Source organism: Didymosphaeria variabile (genome assembly GCF_027946475.1).
Source record: "Didymosphaeria variabile strain IMI 356815 chromosome Unknown scaffold_5, whole genome shotgun sequence".
Lineage (NCBI taxonomy): Eukaryota > Fungi > Ascomycota > Dothideomycetes > Pleosporales > Didymosphaeriaceae > Didymosphaeria > Didymosphaeria variabile.
In genome coordinates, this window is record NW_026611624.1 from 3,324,052 (window position 1) to 3,340,639 (window position 16,588).

At 50.6% G+C, this 16,588-nt stretch overlaps 5 protein-coding genes across 5 annotated transcripts; 1 reads left to right on the top strand and 4 right to left on the bottom strand.

Annotated features, from left to right (window-relative positions):
• Positions 1 to 204: 204 nt before the first annotated feature.
• N0V89_007543 (uncharacterized protein) lies at positions 205 to 870 on the bottom strand (the record flags this gene model as incomplete). The annotated part of the gene is made up of 2 exons (XM_056216305.1): positions 205 to 677; positions 735 to 870. The coding sequence occupies 2 exons, from the start codon at positions 868 to 870 to the stop codon at positions 205 to 207; spliced, it is 609 nt and encodes a 202-aa protein (XP_056070552.1).
• Positions 871 to 1,932: 1,062 nt separating this feature from the next.
• N0V89_007544 (uncharacterized protein) lies at positions 1,933 to 3,044 on the top strand (the record flags this gene model as incomplete). Its single annotated transcript, XM_056216306.1, has 3 exons — positions 1,933 to 2,017; positions 2,070 to 2,351; positions 2,461 to 3,044. 3 exons carry the CDS (start codon positions 1,933 to 1,935, stop codon positions 3,042 to 3,044), a joined length of 951 nt encoding a protein of 316 aa, XP_056070553.1.
• Positions 3,045 to 3,965: 921 nt separating this feature from the next.
• On the bottom strand, positions 3,966 to 6,102 carry N0V89_007545 (uncharacterized protein; the record flags this gene model as incomplete). The annotated part of the gene is made up of 2 exons (XM_056216307.1): positions 3,966 to 5,367; positions 5,432 to 6,102. The coding sequence occupies 2 exons, from the start codon at positions 6,100 to 6,102 to the stop codon at positions 3,966 to 3,968; spliced, it is 2,073 nt and encodes a 690-aa protein (XP_056070554.1).
• Positions 6,103 to 6,721: 619 nt separating this feature from the next.
• On the bottom strand, positions 6,722 to 8,167 carry N0V89_007546 (uncharacterized protein; the record flags this gene model as incomplete). Its single annotated transcript, XM_056216308.1, has 3 exons — positions 6,722 to 7,344; positions 7,996 to 8,041; positions 8,087 to 8,167. 3 exons carry the CDS (start codon positions 8,165 to 8,167, stop codon positions 6,722 to 6,724), a joined length of 750 nt encoding a protein of 249 aa, XP_056070555.1.
• A 2,485-nt stretch (positions 8,168 to 10,652) lies between these two features.
• On the bottom strand, positions 10,653 to 11,909 carry N0V89_007547 (uncharacterized protein; the record flags this gene model as incomplete). Its single annotated transcript, XM_056216309.1, has 1 exon — positions 10,653 to 11,909. The coding sequence occupies one exon, from the start codon at positions 11,907 to 11,909 to the stop codon at positions 10,653 to 10,655; it is 1,257 nt and encodes a 418-aa protein (XP_056070556.1).
• Between the last annotated feature and the right edge of the window lie 4,679 nt (positions 11,910 to 16,588).

Below are 16,588 nucleotides of genomic sequence, written 5' to 3' on the forward strand. Positions count from 1 at the left end.
AGTTCAAGGACTTCTTAAGATCTGTATGGGATATTGCATGGCCACGCGGGATGTTTCATGAGCTTTCATTTCTTTGTGGATTTATATGGGCCCATGTCTACCAGTCATGCAGATATCAGGTTGGTATGGAAATCGCAAAAGCATCAGCAGCATCATCCATACTTTATAGATTTCCGTCACCACCGTCCAATTCAAAACTGATTCTTAAGTTGATACAGCCTCTATTACCAGCGACTCTTCTCCTCTACTCTCCCTCCACCTATTCGTCGCCCTCAGCATCTCCACACAACCCCTCAGCAAAAAGCCCCACCTGCTCAGGAACCCCGGGCTAATCTCCCAGCTGGATATCAGCCAGGGGTCGCCCCAAACTAGCAAGCCACGCGACTCGACATGATCGAAGCCATCATACAGACCGCCGCAGATGTCATCGCAGAGGGCATCGTCATTGAAGCTTCCGGTGGCGATGATGAGGTTATCTCTAAGCCTGGGACACGGTATACTGTCGATCCAGTCTTCGTGCTTTACGCTCTTCTGCAGTGGGGTTTGCTGAAACGTAGACGGTGGGGTTTTGGGCGGCTGGTGGAGCAAAGGGATGCGCACCGCGTTTTGGCACGCGGGATCGAGTGTGACTTGGACGAGGAGGAGGTTGGTCATAATGCCGCGGAGGGTGTTGTATTCTGTATGCTGTTAGTGAATGGGGTACCAGAAATTAGAAAGGAAAAATGGGAGCATACGGATCAGCGTTATGAGGTAGTGGTCTGGCGCGAGCGGGAATTGTGATGGGTGAAAAGGTGGCTGACATTCATCTGGCTGCGAGGCAACGTCTTCGCCGTTTGCGTCAAGGTACGGTATTATGGGAGAGAAAAGCATGGGCTTGTGTGGTTGGGCTTGTGTGGGCCAAGGAAGAGAGGGCTTGTTGAGGTGGTGGTGTAGATGAGTGAGGAAACCTGGTGTGGAGTATGCACCTTTTTGCACGAGAGGAGTTGTGAAAAAGGCTTCGAATGAGACCGATGTTGTTATTTTGCGTTGAGGAGGGAGAAAGGCCGTGGATGCTTGGGCAAATGCTTCGGGGAGGGACGGGCCTTGCATGGGTCGGCATAGGTCTAGAGGACGATGTGACGCCTCTTCGGCTTTGCGTCTTCCTGGCGGCCTTGTGAGAACAACATTCATTCTTAACGATATCTGGTTCGTGGGAACACACTCCATGCTCTTTGATGTAGCCTGTTTTGCAACTTCCTCCTTTCCCAGGCTGATGCTTTGCCTGTCCAGTCTTCGTTCGCATTCCGGGCCTGGTTATCATAAGCGTATTCCCAAGACTGCCTTCGGTGACCTTGAAAAGGAGAGGATTCCTACATCGTAAAGTTGTGGCTTCGCTATCATTGATATGGGGTGATCCCCTCTCCTCGGCATCCTGCAGTTTGCTTCTCCGGACCAACGAGTCCGGCGGACGAATACAAGGCACACACCACGGCTTTTCCCCAGTTCGAAAGGGGTTTCAGGGAACGCCTAGAGTGATGTGGGATTTAGAAGTGTTTGTATGCATACTGCTTACTTTGCTAGACCTTATATAGATATGGTCTGAAGGATGTTCCGATGCGCGGGCGTGGTGCAGATGCAGTTTGCTTACGCGCTAGTGCTCCATTGGCCCTAGCGTTGGTCCGCTACGGGAGGATTGTTCCCAGAGGACATTACCAGCCAATCGGCGTTAAGAAGAGGTGCAACAAAGTCTCAATCAGGACGTCGAAGTGTGCAATTCTAGAACCTCCAAGTTCCGATATAGCCACATTGTAGCAGAGAACATTGTACTTAGCCGCAGGATTGGTCCGCTGGATGACGTATTGGTGTTGAAGATGAAGTGTATATATGGCAACGGGCACCTGCACCCGAAAGCGCATTACAAGATACCTTTCAAGTACGACATCGAATCTCGAGATGAAGAATATCGAAGTGCGTGCTGATTTCGACCCTATCGAGGAAATCCCTTCTCTGGAAGGCAAGGTCCTTTTCATTACTGGCGGTATGCGTGACCAATTCTATGCTCAATGACAAACATGCTAAGCCATCCCAAGGAACTGCTGGAATAGGTGCTGAGACTGCCCGTACTCTTGCACCTCATGGACCCTTGCATGTGTACATCACTGGTCGCAATCGAAAAGCAGCGAACGCGCTCATGGAGGAAATCCGTGGTAAACATTCTTCGGTAGGCATGACGTTCGTTGAGGTGGACTTTACGTCTTTGGCGTCTGTGAAAGAGAGTGTCCAGAAGAGCTTCAAACATGAGAGGCTGGATATCTTGATGTGTACGGCGGGTGTGATGACCCAGCCGCCGGTGCTCAGTAAAGATGGTTACGGTACGCTTGCAGATATCCTCTCATCGATGAACGCCTCTACCCTTGGCTTGCTTCTGCTAGGAGAGTGTACATTGCCATCCCGGAGGTATTACTGAACATAGTCGCGCAGAGATCCAATTCGCCATTAACCATCTCGCACACGCCATGTTGATCGATGTCCTCCTCCCGACCCTCCTCCGCACTGCAAGAGCTCCCTCATCCGACGTCCGCATCCTCAGCACCACCTCCATGGGCTATGGCATTCACCCTCGCAGCGGTATTTCCTTCGAAGAGCTTGACGCTCAAAGCCCCATGTCACGCTTCATGTTCGGCGGTTGGATCCGCTACGGCCACTCTAAACTCGCCAACATACTGTACCCCGCTGAGCTCGCAAGACGCTATCCTGAAATTAAGTCGATATCGATTCACCCGGGTGTTGTGGCGACGGATCTGATGTGGAACCAGTCATGGCAGACGAGGTGGTTCATACATATTACATGTTGGATGCAGGGACTGAAGTACCTGACACCGCATCAAGGCTGCTGGAATCAGGTGTATTGTGCGGCCGTAGCAAAGAAAGACGAGCTCGTGAACGGAGGGTTTTACTATCCTGTTGGGTTGCATTCGCCGGACAAGTTGGACAAGACTGCGAGTGATGAGAAGCTGGCGGGTAGGCTGTGGGAGTGGACGCAGCGCGTTTTGGAAAGATTCTGATTTGAGAGCATGTTCGGTCTACATAGGGAGACACTTGTTGATGTAGTAATTTTCCTCTAGTCGCAGTATCGGTCGGCCCTTTAGTTCAATACGAGTGGGACGTCAATCTTATAGCTTAAAAGAAAACTTCTGAGAAGGTAATTGCGACAATTGCATGTCGAAATCTTGCTTACCAGGCTAGAGATTACTACTGTGTCATCATTAGTCCCTTCTATGAGTTCCTATACCACCTCTCTATAGCTTAATCTACATAGTTTAAATTTTGAATAGAACACTATTGCTTATCTACCCTGTTATTAGCCTATTTTCTATGCACTCAGAGTACTTGTTTTAAGAGCTTAGGACTTTACTTTACCTTATAATATGATTAAAGTAAACTATATAGTAAGAGTTAACTTATCATGTAGTAAATCAAGTCATACTAATTTATTAAAGACTTACAATATATAAATTAAGTGCTAGAAAGGTAGCAGAGGAACTTTTGCATAGCACAATACTATTCTTCACCTCCGTGGCTACTTCCACGAAACTCAATGCACTGTTTCTATGTCGCCGCCTATTTTAAATTCGAGATTCAACACGATACATGGCCTACTTGGAATTCTACCAACACCCTCTTCTATATCGCATGTTTAGTGACACCCATGGTCCAATTTATAACGCAGAAAGAGGCAGTGTGACTTTCCCAAGTTTGCCAGTGGTGATGTGGCCAACCATATCTTCATCTTCCTCTACTGAAGATACCCCAGAATGCAGAAGATAATCGAATCGCTCACACGTACTCTTCACGGGTCACTTATGAAGGACGTGCATGGGGTAAGGCATACTACCTAGGTATGGTACATGTTTATCAAAGCATACAATAGTGGCAGCGTGTATTCTCTGCCCTTGTCCAATGAAGGGATCTGTGGATCTAGTCTATTACTGTACCACAAGCTTGTTACTCTGCCTGGTCTCTGTCGCATAATTGCGCTTTGACCCAGTGACCCAGAGTTGCAACTTCCCTCTCCCTCTTGGCTTGTACGTCACAGTCGCACCTTGCTTGACATTGAACTCCTGGCAGGTAGGCCTACCATTGATAGCCCACTGCGCCTTTAGGGCCACACCGGGATCCCAGCGACCAACGCTGGCCTGAACTTCGGTCCCCACCCGCACATCCTTTGATTGGATTTCAGGTGGAGCTTGTCGTGCGATAGCAGCCTGTCGGCCGCCTCGCTCGATAACCTCCTTCCAATTATTCCCTCGCGTCGACGGCGCTGTGACATTCGAAGACAACGGCGACACCCCATCGGGAGCGTGGTCCTTGATCCAGCCATCGACAAGTTCGAGGTAATCCCATATATCTCGATCTTGATAATTACCACCGTGCGGTTTCTCCGGCAAAATAGTAACGTTTGCCCAACCTGCGCCGCCCACGGCATCTGTGCGCTTCTGAAACTCTTGTACGCCCTCGTTCAAATAGTAGTTGTCCCAAGTTCCGACGTAAATGTAGATGCGTCCAGCCAATGTTGAACCAAGATTGCGGGATGTGTTCCAGTTGCTAACAACGTAATTACTTAAATCGAATGGTTTCCAATATGCTACTGCCTCCGCATAGATTTCACCAGTAACCTTGTCCCACGGCTCCAACGGATAGTTGTTGTAACCCTGTATACCGAATACTGCGTTCCAGATATCCCACTGGTTGAAGGATCGTGAGGCTGTGCCGAACGTGAGCTCCCAATGATTTTCCTGCGCAGTAGTCGCCAGAACAACTTCGGTGCCGTTGCGGTGCGTTCGAATAGACGGAATGAAGCTACCGTTTGCTCGCTGATATGCGTTGACGTTGGTATATAGCTCAATATCTTGGTGTCGATGAAAGTCTAGTGAGTCGGGGTATGAAGAGAAGCAGACGCCGAATAGATCAGGCCTGTAAATTACGTTGGCGATCGACTCCCAGCCACCTGTTGAGCCGCCCTCTTGGATGCGTGCATATGGTGCGCGGATAGTATTAAACATTCTATCGATATGGGGAATCAATTCGTCATTGATAGCATCACCGTACGGCCCTAGGTTGGCAGTGTTGACAGCGTATGAATCGTCGTAGAATGGTGCTTCGTGGCGAAAAGTGACAAGAATCATCTTCGGTGCAGGTCGTGCTGCAGTTATGTTCGTTGCAGGGATGGTTCCATTATTCCAAGCTTCCGCGAACTCAGTATCTGAGGGATACTCAAAAGCACCCGAATCTGCGGGCCAGTGGCCTTGCGAATAGATTACCGGATAACGTGTAGCCGTATCTTTGGCATCGTACCCAGCTGGTAGAACGATATTTGCACCAATGTACCTAAACACGGGTGTACGAAGTCAGTCTAAGTCAGTATGGTGGGGTCAAGTACCAGGTATCTCACATATCGCGACCCCAAAACGCACTAAGTTGTTTGCTTCGAATCTTGACGTACTTCAGCAGTTCGGTATCCTGGTAGTTTCCTTGGTTGCAACCGCCAATCTCCGTGCCGCTTAATGGGTCAACAGCCGTCACGTTGTCAAAGACAAGCTTGAGAGTTTGCTGTCCTCCCAAAACTTCGAAACCCGTTACATTCGTGATTAGACTCCCGAAGCCGTTGACATTGGGCGCACCATCTCCGCAAGGAAAGCGGACACTAACCACAGAGCCATCACTTCGCTTGGCTCTCTCGTACTTCGTGAGGAAGGCCTGTACAGAATAAGTGCCTGGTGGCACTTCATTGAGGCTGACTTTAGGCCATCCATATACTCCGGTCTCGGTACTTCGATTGCTGCCTCCCGCAAAATCGATCGTCCTCCGTGAACTGAAACCAACCACGTTCTTTCCAAAGATATAGTTGGGCGAAGAAGTAACATCTGTGTCTTGGAGTGGATCGGTCCCATTGGGTGCGAACATCAACACGATACGGCCATCAGTCGGGGACTTCAGTAGGCCTTGTGCGACGGAGATCTCAATGTCCAGTCCATTATGACTGCCATGCTCAATGGATAGAGATGAGGTAGGAATGCCCCATCCGCCTGCTGCAAGACCAAGTAGAAGGATAGTCCAAAACATCTCCAATAATTTAGCGAGACCCAGCAGCCCGATGATTAGTTTGCAAGGCGAAGGTAGGCTTTTTAACGGTCTCTGGACCTGCGCACGAACATGACGCGGAGGCTGGATTAGCGCATCAACTTACCTAAAGAGGAAGGTGAAATAGCTAATAGGAGCTCAGACCGTCCTGTGCGATAACACAAAAATCGACAATCTCGTTACGACGGCAGAAGATATAACGGCTCATGATAGGGCTCCTGCGTCTGTGAAAAGTGGTGCTGATGTTTAGCCACCGCATGAGCGCTGGGATCGAATTCGACCATGCAAACTCATTGTACTTGCAAACGCCTGAAAGACGTTTCGAATGCAGAATTGTATTGATCAGCTTATCATTACAACGGTTTTGCTGTTTTCAATTGACCGGAATCAGCAGCTAGTGAGTATATATACCTTTGAAGACATGAAGCATGCCGAAATGCGCCAAACAGCCTTCCATGCATAAACAATTATTGATGCCTTGAAAGCCACGGCGATGAGAAAATGTACCGCAAATGCTGGACGTCGAGCTGATGTGCTATACGGTCTTCGAGCTTTGTTCAGTCAGTATGTATTCCACCCTGTCTACTCAGTCACATTCCTGTCATTCAACCCATTGCGTATAACCCGCCTTCCTCACTTCTTCGCTTCCGCTAACTCTCCAGCTTTGCCTCCAAGTTTCCACTCTCTCGGCCAATGCATCTTGTCTGCCGTTTTCTTTCGCGTGACTGTATAATAGGCTCGCAGCAAGCTCCACCCACAGATGATCCTGCAAAGTCAAACACGACAGGCTCGTCTTGCTTATGTCGCCCAAGGAGCAGGCTACGCGCAATCGGTTGTCACCGCGTACATAATTCAAGCCGGCTTTCAAATTTGGGAACTTGTTAGGGTATAGACCGTTTGAGAACTGATCGATAAGCTTCGCAACGTGACCCGTGAAGGCTGCACGGTGCTCTTCAGGACCGGGAGGGTGGTTAGAGTGCTGCGCGGAGTAATGCAGGAGGTGCATGCGCAGAGGGAACGTACTGGGCAAGGCGTCAGGGTTACGCTTGGGATCACGCTCCCATTCGCGTGTGCGTAGTGACTCCACGTAGAGGATGATAGCTTCTACGAGAAGCTTCAGCTTCGATTCGCATGATATTTCGATCGGATGGGATGGTGAAAATGGCCAGAGGAGTCGCTGCACTTCGTTGACATGCTTCAAGGTCTCGGTGTCGTGCAGTAAGACTACGGTGTATAGCTTCAGGCTTGCAATGCCTTGATTCTGAGCCCGCCCGTTCCTTGCGAAAGTGCGGCGCTATGGATACGAGTACAACACAGAGATGTGACATTCGAGACCCCTGCAGAAACATGACGGCCGAGTGCAAAGCGTGTCAGCCAGGATTTCACTGCTGGATTGCTCGCTACTGTGACATCATCTTTAAGTCTCTGGTTCAGCGCTGCAATGGCATTTGGAGGAGCGATGTTGAAAGTACAGTATGCAATAAAGTCATCAAGGAAGGAGACGGGTAGCCAATGCACTGCACTGTGAGAAGCCGATACATAATATGTCGGTCGCGGGGAACTCGTGGAATCGCAAGGTCTTGTTGAGATGCGAAGTCGAGAGCGTATGTGTGGAGGAAGAGCGATGTCTATTTTACGATTTAATACTTTGAACTCGTAATAATGGGGAGAATTATTCGGGTCACGAATTAGGTACGGCTAGATGCTCGAATCGAGGGCAATCGGATATATTACTGTTGAGAAAGGAGAACAGAGACCAAAGCATGGGCGCTTCCTCGCTGGCGGAACCTTCATCATCCAATCCTGGATGTTCGAGCGTGGTTTCAATATGCGACCATTCTGCATTTGTAATGGGGCGACGCTCTCGGAGGTTACCGGCTATCGGGACGATTGTCTCGAGAGTTGTCAGGATCTTTTCGGTCTATTTTAATGATGCGAAATTGAAGTGACGAAGCAGACTGCTTACGGTGGCGCAGCGGATGTCGATGTGAGATGCCTTGATTATAAGCACTGACAGAATGGACAAAGCAAACTGCTCTGGTAGCATTCATTATCGCCAAGCAGCTGTGCAAAGAGTTCGACAGTAGTAACTTTGACGAAGCTCTGTCGGTCCTGCGTTACTCATGTGTTTTCACGTGTTTTCGCTTTCCCTGCGGTGGCTTGCTGCCCAGCCCTCAAGATGATTGCTTCGGCGAACGTATTGATACAATTCTGTGCAGCAGCAGTAGGGGGCGGACGGAAGAAGCCAGTACATAGCGCCTGTCGATGCCAGGAGTTGTTATCAGGCCGATCAAGAACTATGCGCACGGCCAGATCCGAAGAGAGGGTATGGTGATCACAACGAGTAAGCATCCGGACAAGTTTGAAGCTGCGGCGTTCTAAGTCAATGTATCCACTTTCTTTTTCGTCTGTCGCCGACACACCTGGGACAGCTTTTGTAGCATTTGGGTATCCTGACAAAAGCGGCGCAAGCCTTCTTTCACCAGAAGGGTCATTGTCGAACACATACTGAATGGCTAAACCTTGCAATGTGTCTGCGTGGAATGTTAATAAGCGATCCCGATGCCTCTTAAAGTCATTCCAATGGTTGGCCATTATGCGAGAGACAACATCGCTTGTGCATGCTGGGATCAGTATTTGATGTATTGCGCACAACTGCCTCTGGATCTTGGGTTGTAGGCAAATTTGATGTTTCATCTGGGAACAGGCCTGGGCACTCTCTCTTCAATTTAGTATCGACTCCTCTCGCACTGCGGGCGAGTTTGTGACATGCTTGCTTCACGTCTTACACCAAGAAACTTGCCAGAAGCCCAAGCCAGCCAGAAACACCACCAACAACATCCCACGTCTCTTGCCATCGTTCACTTGAAAGTAATTTTCTCAACTTCCTGAACGCAAACTTTCGAACCGGACAGACGTGGTCTGCACGAGAGCTGCACGGAGCGTATCTGGTGAATGTGCAATCCCAAGCCATTGAGCGAATGCTCCTGGAGCTATAGAATCAAGTGCGACCAAGTTCAGAAGCTCTCGCGTCACGATATCTTCGCTGGAGCTTTTGAGGACATCTCGTAGATCTTCGGTGACGTCCTGAGCCTGGGAAGACCGAAGGATGCGAGCATTTAGAGCAGCTGACGCGATGAGTAAATCTTTCGGTGGCAGCTGAGAAGACGGCGTTCGGACAAGATGGTAATCCAGGGCAATGTATGCAGGAGCGCATACATTGGCTAGCGACGATTAGATCACATTAAACCGAGTTGTGCTGTGGTGAAGGATAGCAGGGTCGCACTCTGAAGCCACTTTCCAAGTTCGGCAAAAGTGGGACTCTCGGAAGCTCACCCCCGGTTTTGTGTTCATGATTCACGAATCGCATATTTAAATCAACAATGGGCTTAGTAGCAGACATACTTGGAAAAATAGAACGAGAGCTGAACATGATCGGTGTTCAACGACAATATAAGGAGGATGGAAATATAACATCATCGGAAGGAGAGCGTCAACGTAGTATTATGATAAGTTTTGTAAAACTTTGCTAAAAAGTTCTGTGTAGCTTTTAGTGTGCTTATATCTAGTCTAATAATTTATGATAATGAAAGGTTTAGTACTGTTAAAAAGCTCTAGAAGGTGCTTGCTAAGCTAAGCGCACATGAACTATTTCACCCCTGTTGGCGCAATGGCCCATTCTCGAAGCGCAATCCCCAAACATCGAGACCTCCCTTCATGTAGTAACATTTTGTCTTGTTCGTTGCTTTATCAAGACATTTCTTTCGGTCTTTCTCTTCATCTCGTTCCTGTAGCGAGCATATCTCTGTTGAGCAGTTTAAATAGTAGGGTATAGAGCTTGATTGTGATGTTGAGGTGAGGTGGAGAGACGCGGAGAAGCTACTTTACTTCGCCAAAAGAAGCTTGCGCTTGGCTGGGAAGCGCCCATTTCGAAGCTATTGGATGACTCTGACCGCTTGTCAACAGGTTGGTCTTCACCTTGTCCATACGGCTTCAGACGTGTGGAACAAAGCCGGACCATTCAACATTCGTGTACGCACAGGGAACTCCACAATTATGGTAGTTCCGTCATCTTCCGCTTCACCAGCCTTTTTGTCGAAGTGTCATGCGACGCTCATGCTTTCCCAATCCCTCTGTTATGCAGAGGTACAAGTACACCGTCCTCCAACGACCAAGCCGTATTAACGAAGCAATAGGTCCAACAATCGTGATTTGGCAAGTGGCTGCAGGAAGTATTCTATTAGGAGAAGAAGCAAGACGTGACCGTGCACCTGCAACCGCGCTACAGCGCGTTCTACGGTTTGGGCAATGGTCAGCCCTTGTGATACGCATCCGTAAGGAGTTCTCTTTTCGGGACAGTGGTGATCGGGAGGTGACTTACAAATGCTAGACGGATTGGGCGCAAAGACAACTGGAAAGATATGGTATCCTACGGTCTTACGATGTCCTGACAAAAGGCAAGGCTAGGCCCGGCATCTATACATTTTTACACTGCGCGAAACCTGCTGCGCTCTCTCCCTATTCTGTCTCATTTACCACATCCTGTTTTTCCAAGCCGTCGGCCTCACGGGCCTCTGCACCCTATTCATACACCAATTCTGAAAATTTCTAATCTGCTTCCTCTCACACCTGCACCCTGTGCCACCCTCCTCCCCCTCTATCACACCCTCACCAACCTTCCCCAGCACCCGACTGTCCGGTAGCTGTTTCCCCAGCGCGTTCGCAGGCGCCACAACCCACGGATCATGGAAATATCCAAAGTCCTGAAAATGATGGAGCTCTTCCGGACTTAGGAGGAGTGCAGCAGCGAAAGCGTGAACAGAGGCGTCGCCCCACCGCTCAGCGTAGAATCCGCCGCGCTCATCCAGGAAATCAAAGAACTCGCGGTGCTCCTTGCTACGGAAGAAGTCTAGGTCTCCGATCTCGAAATTGCTCCAGAAGTGGCACAAGTTCCAGGAATCACCAGAGGCGTCGTGCAGCGGCTGACTGGCCTTCAACCAGCGCAAGCCCCACGGCAACCATGTCGGCCGGATGAAGCCTTTCCACAAGGTGGTTGTTTTGATCCTCTTCATCTTTTTGAACTCGGATACTACACGGAAGAGGTCTGGCACCGTGTTATCGAGCTCCCACAGCGCGATCGTGTACCCATACTTCTTCTTCCTCTGGCGCATAAAGCGAAACGGGTCGTAGGTAATGGCACACGAGAACTGGACATGCGGCTCGACACGCCAGTAGTACTTGTACCCCTTCAGCGCAGGGACATCGTAGAATTTTCCCGAGTAGAAGCGACACATATGGTGGTAAGATTCCATATCGCCCTTGTGCACGCCCAGTGCACCGTTCGCCTTGACCAGCTCTTTCCCCTGTGCTTCATCCATCCAAGAAGGGAAGCCGAAGAAGTCACTGGAGAGGAGTTCGAATTTGGACTCGCCGCTTACGACGCTGCTGACGCGGTCTTTGAATTCGGCGCTGAAGGGCTCGTTGTTCATGAAGATCACGGGATAGTGGAACCAGTGGTTGAAGTGGTCCTCCAAGGATTGCAACGAGGAGATGGCGCTCTCAAGATCTTCATTGCGGGCTAGCATGATGATTGCGGCGTTTTCGCGCGGCGCGCTGATGTCGGGCTCGGCGCATCCTACTTGAAACACTGCGTCGAGATCTTCCGACGGCCGTGGGACATGGTAGTAAAACTGGTGGAACAGCACCTCGAGGAACAGCCCAAGGAGGATTATCCCCAAGACTTGGAACTTTGGAGAGCGCCATCGGTGGCTGCCGATGCGCGGGAGCATGGTCTATCGGTCGTAGAGCCTATGGTGTCGCCGGGGCATTGTCGCCTGCTGTCGATGCCAGCTTGGGATGTGAAGGAGTGATATCGCAAACATGTCGTAACCTTTGTGGCGGTGTTCAGCTTTTATGTTCACGCTTCGCCCGCCGAGAGAGCCGAGAAAAGGGGATCATCGGAGTTTAGGTGCACGGACTGTGAGATTCTAAAACGAAGGTGATGTGGGAAGGATTGCTGTTCCTGACCTATCATCATCACACGGTGGTGGTGTTTCTCCTGGTAATAGCCAGCCCGGAGTGCACCCCCGCCAATGGAGACAGTGTGTTGTACTTCTTAACAGCATCGTCTCGTCTTTGCGGATGGAGCATTTCATTGAGGGTCACAAAGTCTGGAGAATGTGTGTGGGGGCCATCTGGCGCCGCGTTGGCGGAGAGTCGCGCCAGGCTGACTCCAGACGACTAGAAACCCGCTTACCCGAAGCTGGAACGCAGCCATACGCACTATTGGATGATACATGGCAAGCGCGTCCACCTGAAAGGCCATTGCGAAAGCTTGTGTCATTTAGCCAGGACAGACACTCCAAGCGCTTGCTGCGGATGTCGTCGGCGTGCTGCGCCTCACTGGCCAGGGCTAGTCGTAGACTCTTGCGGTGGCATCACCGTCGCCTGTCTGCTCACAGCGAATATTCTGACCAAGAGGTGAATGTCATGTTGGATTTCCAGATGTCAATGTATGTGAAAGGAGCCGTGATGTGAGCGCGAGTACTGAGCCGAGTCTCTGGCGTGAGGAAAGAGCCACCACGCCTGGACGGAAGGCGCGCCCAATTGACACATGATCTGAACCTACCCGTGGACACATCTGGTTTTCGAAATGTACTGTCATCTGACTGCGTTGTTCTCCAGCTCCTTGTCCTGTGAGCTATGCGATGCTCTACAAGACCGAAACTCCTAATCGCATCCCTGGTTCGCATGTTATGTCAGCGCCGCTAAAGCCCCGCGCGACTCGACCTCAAAGACGCCCCACACCTCCGCATGGTACGAGAAAATGCGACATGATGGTTCTGCAGCGCTTTCTCCATCTGGATTACGTCCAGAAAGATGCGCGCTATACAGCATTGGACTGATCCTCACTGAAGGCAGCACTTACGCGCCGCAGATACGACGTCTGCACTCTGATGACCGTTACTTGAAGCACAATGAGCACCGCCCTCACCGCGCAGCAGCTCGACGAGAAGCCGCCTGATGCCTCAGCGATCGAGACAAGCAGGGATTCCTCACTACAGGCACTGTCGTCGTAGTCGTAGTCGGCGGGTCCACAGTCAACCGTCCCGAGCCCTCCTTCACGCCCGCCATTTCCCTACCACTTCCAGCAACGGGCATTCACGACCCGCGCCGCCCTCCCACCTCGTTACCACCATCAACAACTTCGATGGCAGTATCGCATAGCAATCGGCACGCGAGCGGCGCAGCTCGGGGAACTGTGTCTCGCCCGATACCCGGGGCCATCAGTACTTCTTTGGACCGGTCGAGGATCCCGTGCTCAGACGCTCATCAAGACGTCACAGGCGCAGAAATTCTTGCTCCACGATGGTCGCACATTCGAGTGGGAGTACAACAAGGGCACGGCGTTGGTCTTGATGATGGATGGCAAGAAGCTGCGGCGCTGATCAGAGATCATGAGACGAGGACACCCGGCGGCAAGTGCTCCAGCGCAGGAAATGGCGGCGAGCTCGTTCCGGGTAAGGTAGGGGGTAAGCAGGTTATCAGCAAGGAGCTAGTGGTACTCATGCTGGCTGGAGAAGGAGATCGATCGCAGGAGAACAGTGCAGTTCCTGATGATGGCCGCGGCTATTTATGGGCAATGGGCAATCCCATCATCTACAATTCTCAGAATTTCTTGAGAACCTGGTGCGCCATCCTATTTGCATTCCTACATGTTGGTTCCTGCATATTTCATAGTAAATCGACTTCATTAACCTTACAGAGCCGAACAATAGCTTCACTTTCATTACAGAGTACGCAAGTTAATTTGATGGAGCAGGAAAATGTGATGTTGGCATATGGTGGAGCCAGGCATAGTAATGGAGGGTCCTTGGTAGACTGAAATAGAGCAACCTTTCTACCTAGGTACTATCAAGTACCTATGTGGTATGAGTGTATCGTTACATATGTCGCATATGCATCCCCTCTACGAGATGAAGACAAAGCCCGCATTTGCCTCCTGACCCGGGCCCGCGCAGCTACAAAGCCTAAGTAACGATGAATATCGCTCTTTACATGTCCCCGGTTATTTTGTAGATTATACCTACCTTGGTACCTAGGTAGATACGGCGTCACGTGACACACAGCATTTGAGTAGCTGATCTGACAAACATGCAAGTTGCGAGATGAAAACCCAGGCAAGACTTGATGTGCATACATCGTCGGCAGTGCCCATAGTGGCCACTTACCATACGTCTGAGTCGTCCGTAGGCAAGCACGACCCTGTACCCACATCTTGGCATCCAATTTCAACTCCTGTTACGCGTCAGCAACCTTACCATCACATCCATCATCTGCATTTCCAGCGCAATGAAGAGTCGGCATATTCTCGGACGCATCTTACACATCCTACTTGTCTTGTCACTCAGCTACGCCTTCCTCCGCGTCCTATACTGGAGTTTCACGCTTCTAGCGGATGACGCCCAACAAGCCAATCTCGCACCACATCCCGTGAGCGATGTTGAGAATACCGGATTCGACAAGCCAAGTCCACAGAAGATCGTGCGTAACGCCTCTACCGTCGTGGGTTGGGACAGGGAAATGTATTGACGAGGATAGGCCGAATCGCTGAACACGTTCTGGCTGACTTACGATCTGGATCATTGTCGCAACGTGTGCGAAGCTTCGAGAGTGGCGTGCAAATTGAGGGACTGCTGGTATGTGCAGGGTGTTAAGAGTTGGGATCAATGAAGGTGAAAGAGAATGATGCTGTCAGGTTCGTTATCGATACGCGAGGCAAACGACGATGCGAGATCTGTTTGCAGAACGCGTGTGTAAGGTGCACGAGGCCACACGTGGTGAAGACGCGATCGATAGCCCATGCCGCAGTGATTCGGCGTGGCTTCTAGGACGATGCTTGTGGCTAGCGACCCTAAGATTATCTGGAAGAAACTGTACTGTTCCCGGTTATCGGTCTCGCTCAAAAGTATCCTCAATCAGTACACGAATGGCTGTTCTGGAAACGACGATGAACACCTCTTTGAAGACCGAAGGCCTAAGGTGTGAGTGGAACGCCTTCCATCTTGTTGTGCTGCGAACAAAGGTGGCCACCGCCTGCTGCGCTGGAACAACAAAGGCGCTGCAACTGCCACTGTCGCCGAAGGATCATGCAAGCAGCTCATTCAAATCTCACACAGACATTCAGTTCAAGCATCCGCGGCTGCGAGCACGGCGCGGGCATGCTCCATTTCCACCTCATCCTGACATCGCGCCTTCTTATCTTGGACACACTCGTTCTGGCTTCAATTTCGAGCTTGTCAAAATGTCACGAGATCGCGCGTGCATTGTCTGCTCAAGACTACCGACTGTCTAAAGGTTAAAGATTGAGCACCCAGGTGACCAATGACCATAATAAATGAAGAGACAAACACGCGTATCGCTCACGTGGGAAGCGCAATTTCGTGGGCGACAGCTATATCAACACAACAACCGCGCGTCACGAAACAACACCGCACAACGAATCAATCAACCCAAGAACTGCACCACAAAACGACTACGGACGCTGACCATGTGCAAGCAAGCTAAAACCGGATATACTGACTGCGCCCACGTGTACGCAGATGGGGACCTTGAGGCTTGCCCTCAAGCGCTTCTCTCTGACACGGACGCTGTGTGCGATGACGTGGAGATATACTGGCGAGAGCTGAAGATTCCGGGAAAGTGCCACTGGTGCCAAGAGAGGGACAAAGAGAAGAGGAGCAAGGCAAAGAAGAGGCCGGATTGGTTGCAGTGAGCGGCGCTGCTGCTTTTGTACATTGGGTGTCCAAGGTGCGCTGGCTATCTTCTTTTTCTGACACTGCAATATTGACCGCCTCGTAGCCACTGTTTAGAAATCGGTGTATTGCGCTTTGCTTGTGGGCTGAAACAAAGGTCTGGATGATTCTAAGCAACCCCGACGCCAGATTTTCAACGACAACCCGGCAAAAATCCGGGTTCCAGACTTTGCCGAGCAAATCAACGATTTGGGAAGCTGGAGCTTCGACGCTGATAGTTCGGGCCGGCTTTGCTTCCCGGGTGGAACTTTCGTGGACCGGCGAGTTATGCGCTGTGATACTTGTCGCTTAGGGTGACCAGGAGCTGGTCAGCATCTTGCTCATGGAGGTGAGAGGAAGGATCCGGACCAGTATAGCGATGCTGCAGGACATGGACAGAGCGGGAAATGAACAGTGCCAATTGCCTTTCCGGTGCACGGTTTCGGCTTGGGGGAACACAACAACCGAACGAGCCAGCTCTGTACAGAATACATAATGGGCTGAGCTACATAATCTTATGGAAAACCGAAAGCGCGATTGGTTCAAAAAGCATGGTTTACGTTCATGCAAGTTTGGAAGCTCGTCGTCTCTGCCTCCACCTCATCCCCACCCTAAGCAAATCTAGCTCAAATAATCCATCAACCCCCAAAGTCTCTACTACATTCCTCAACAGC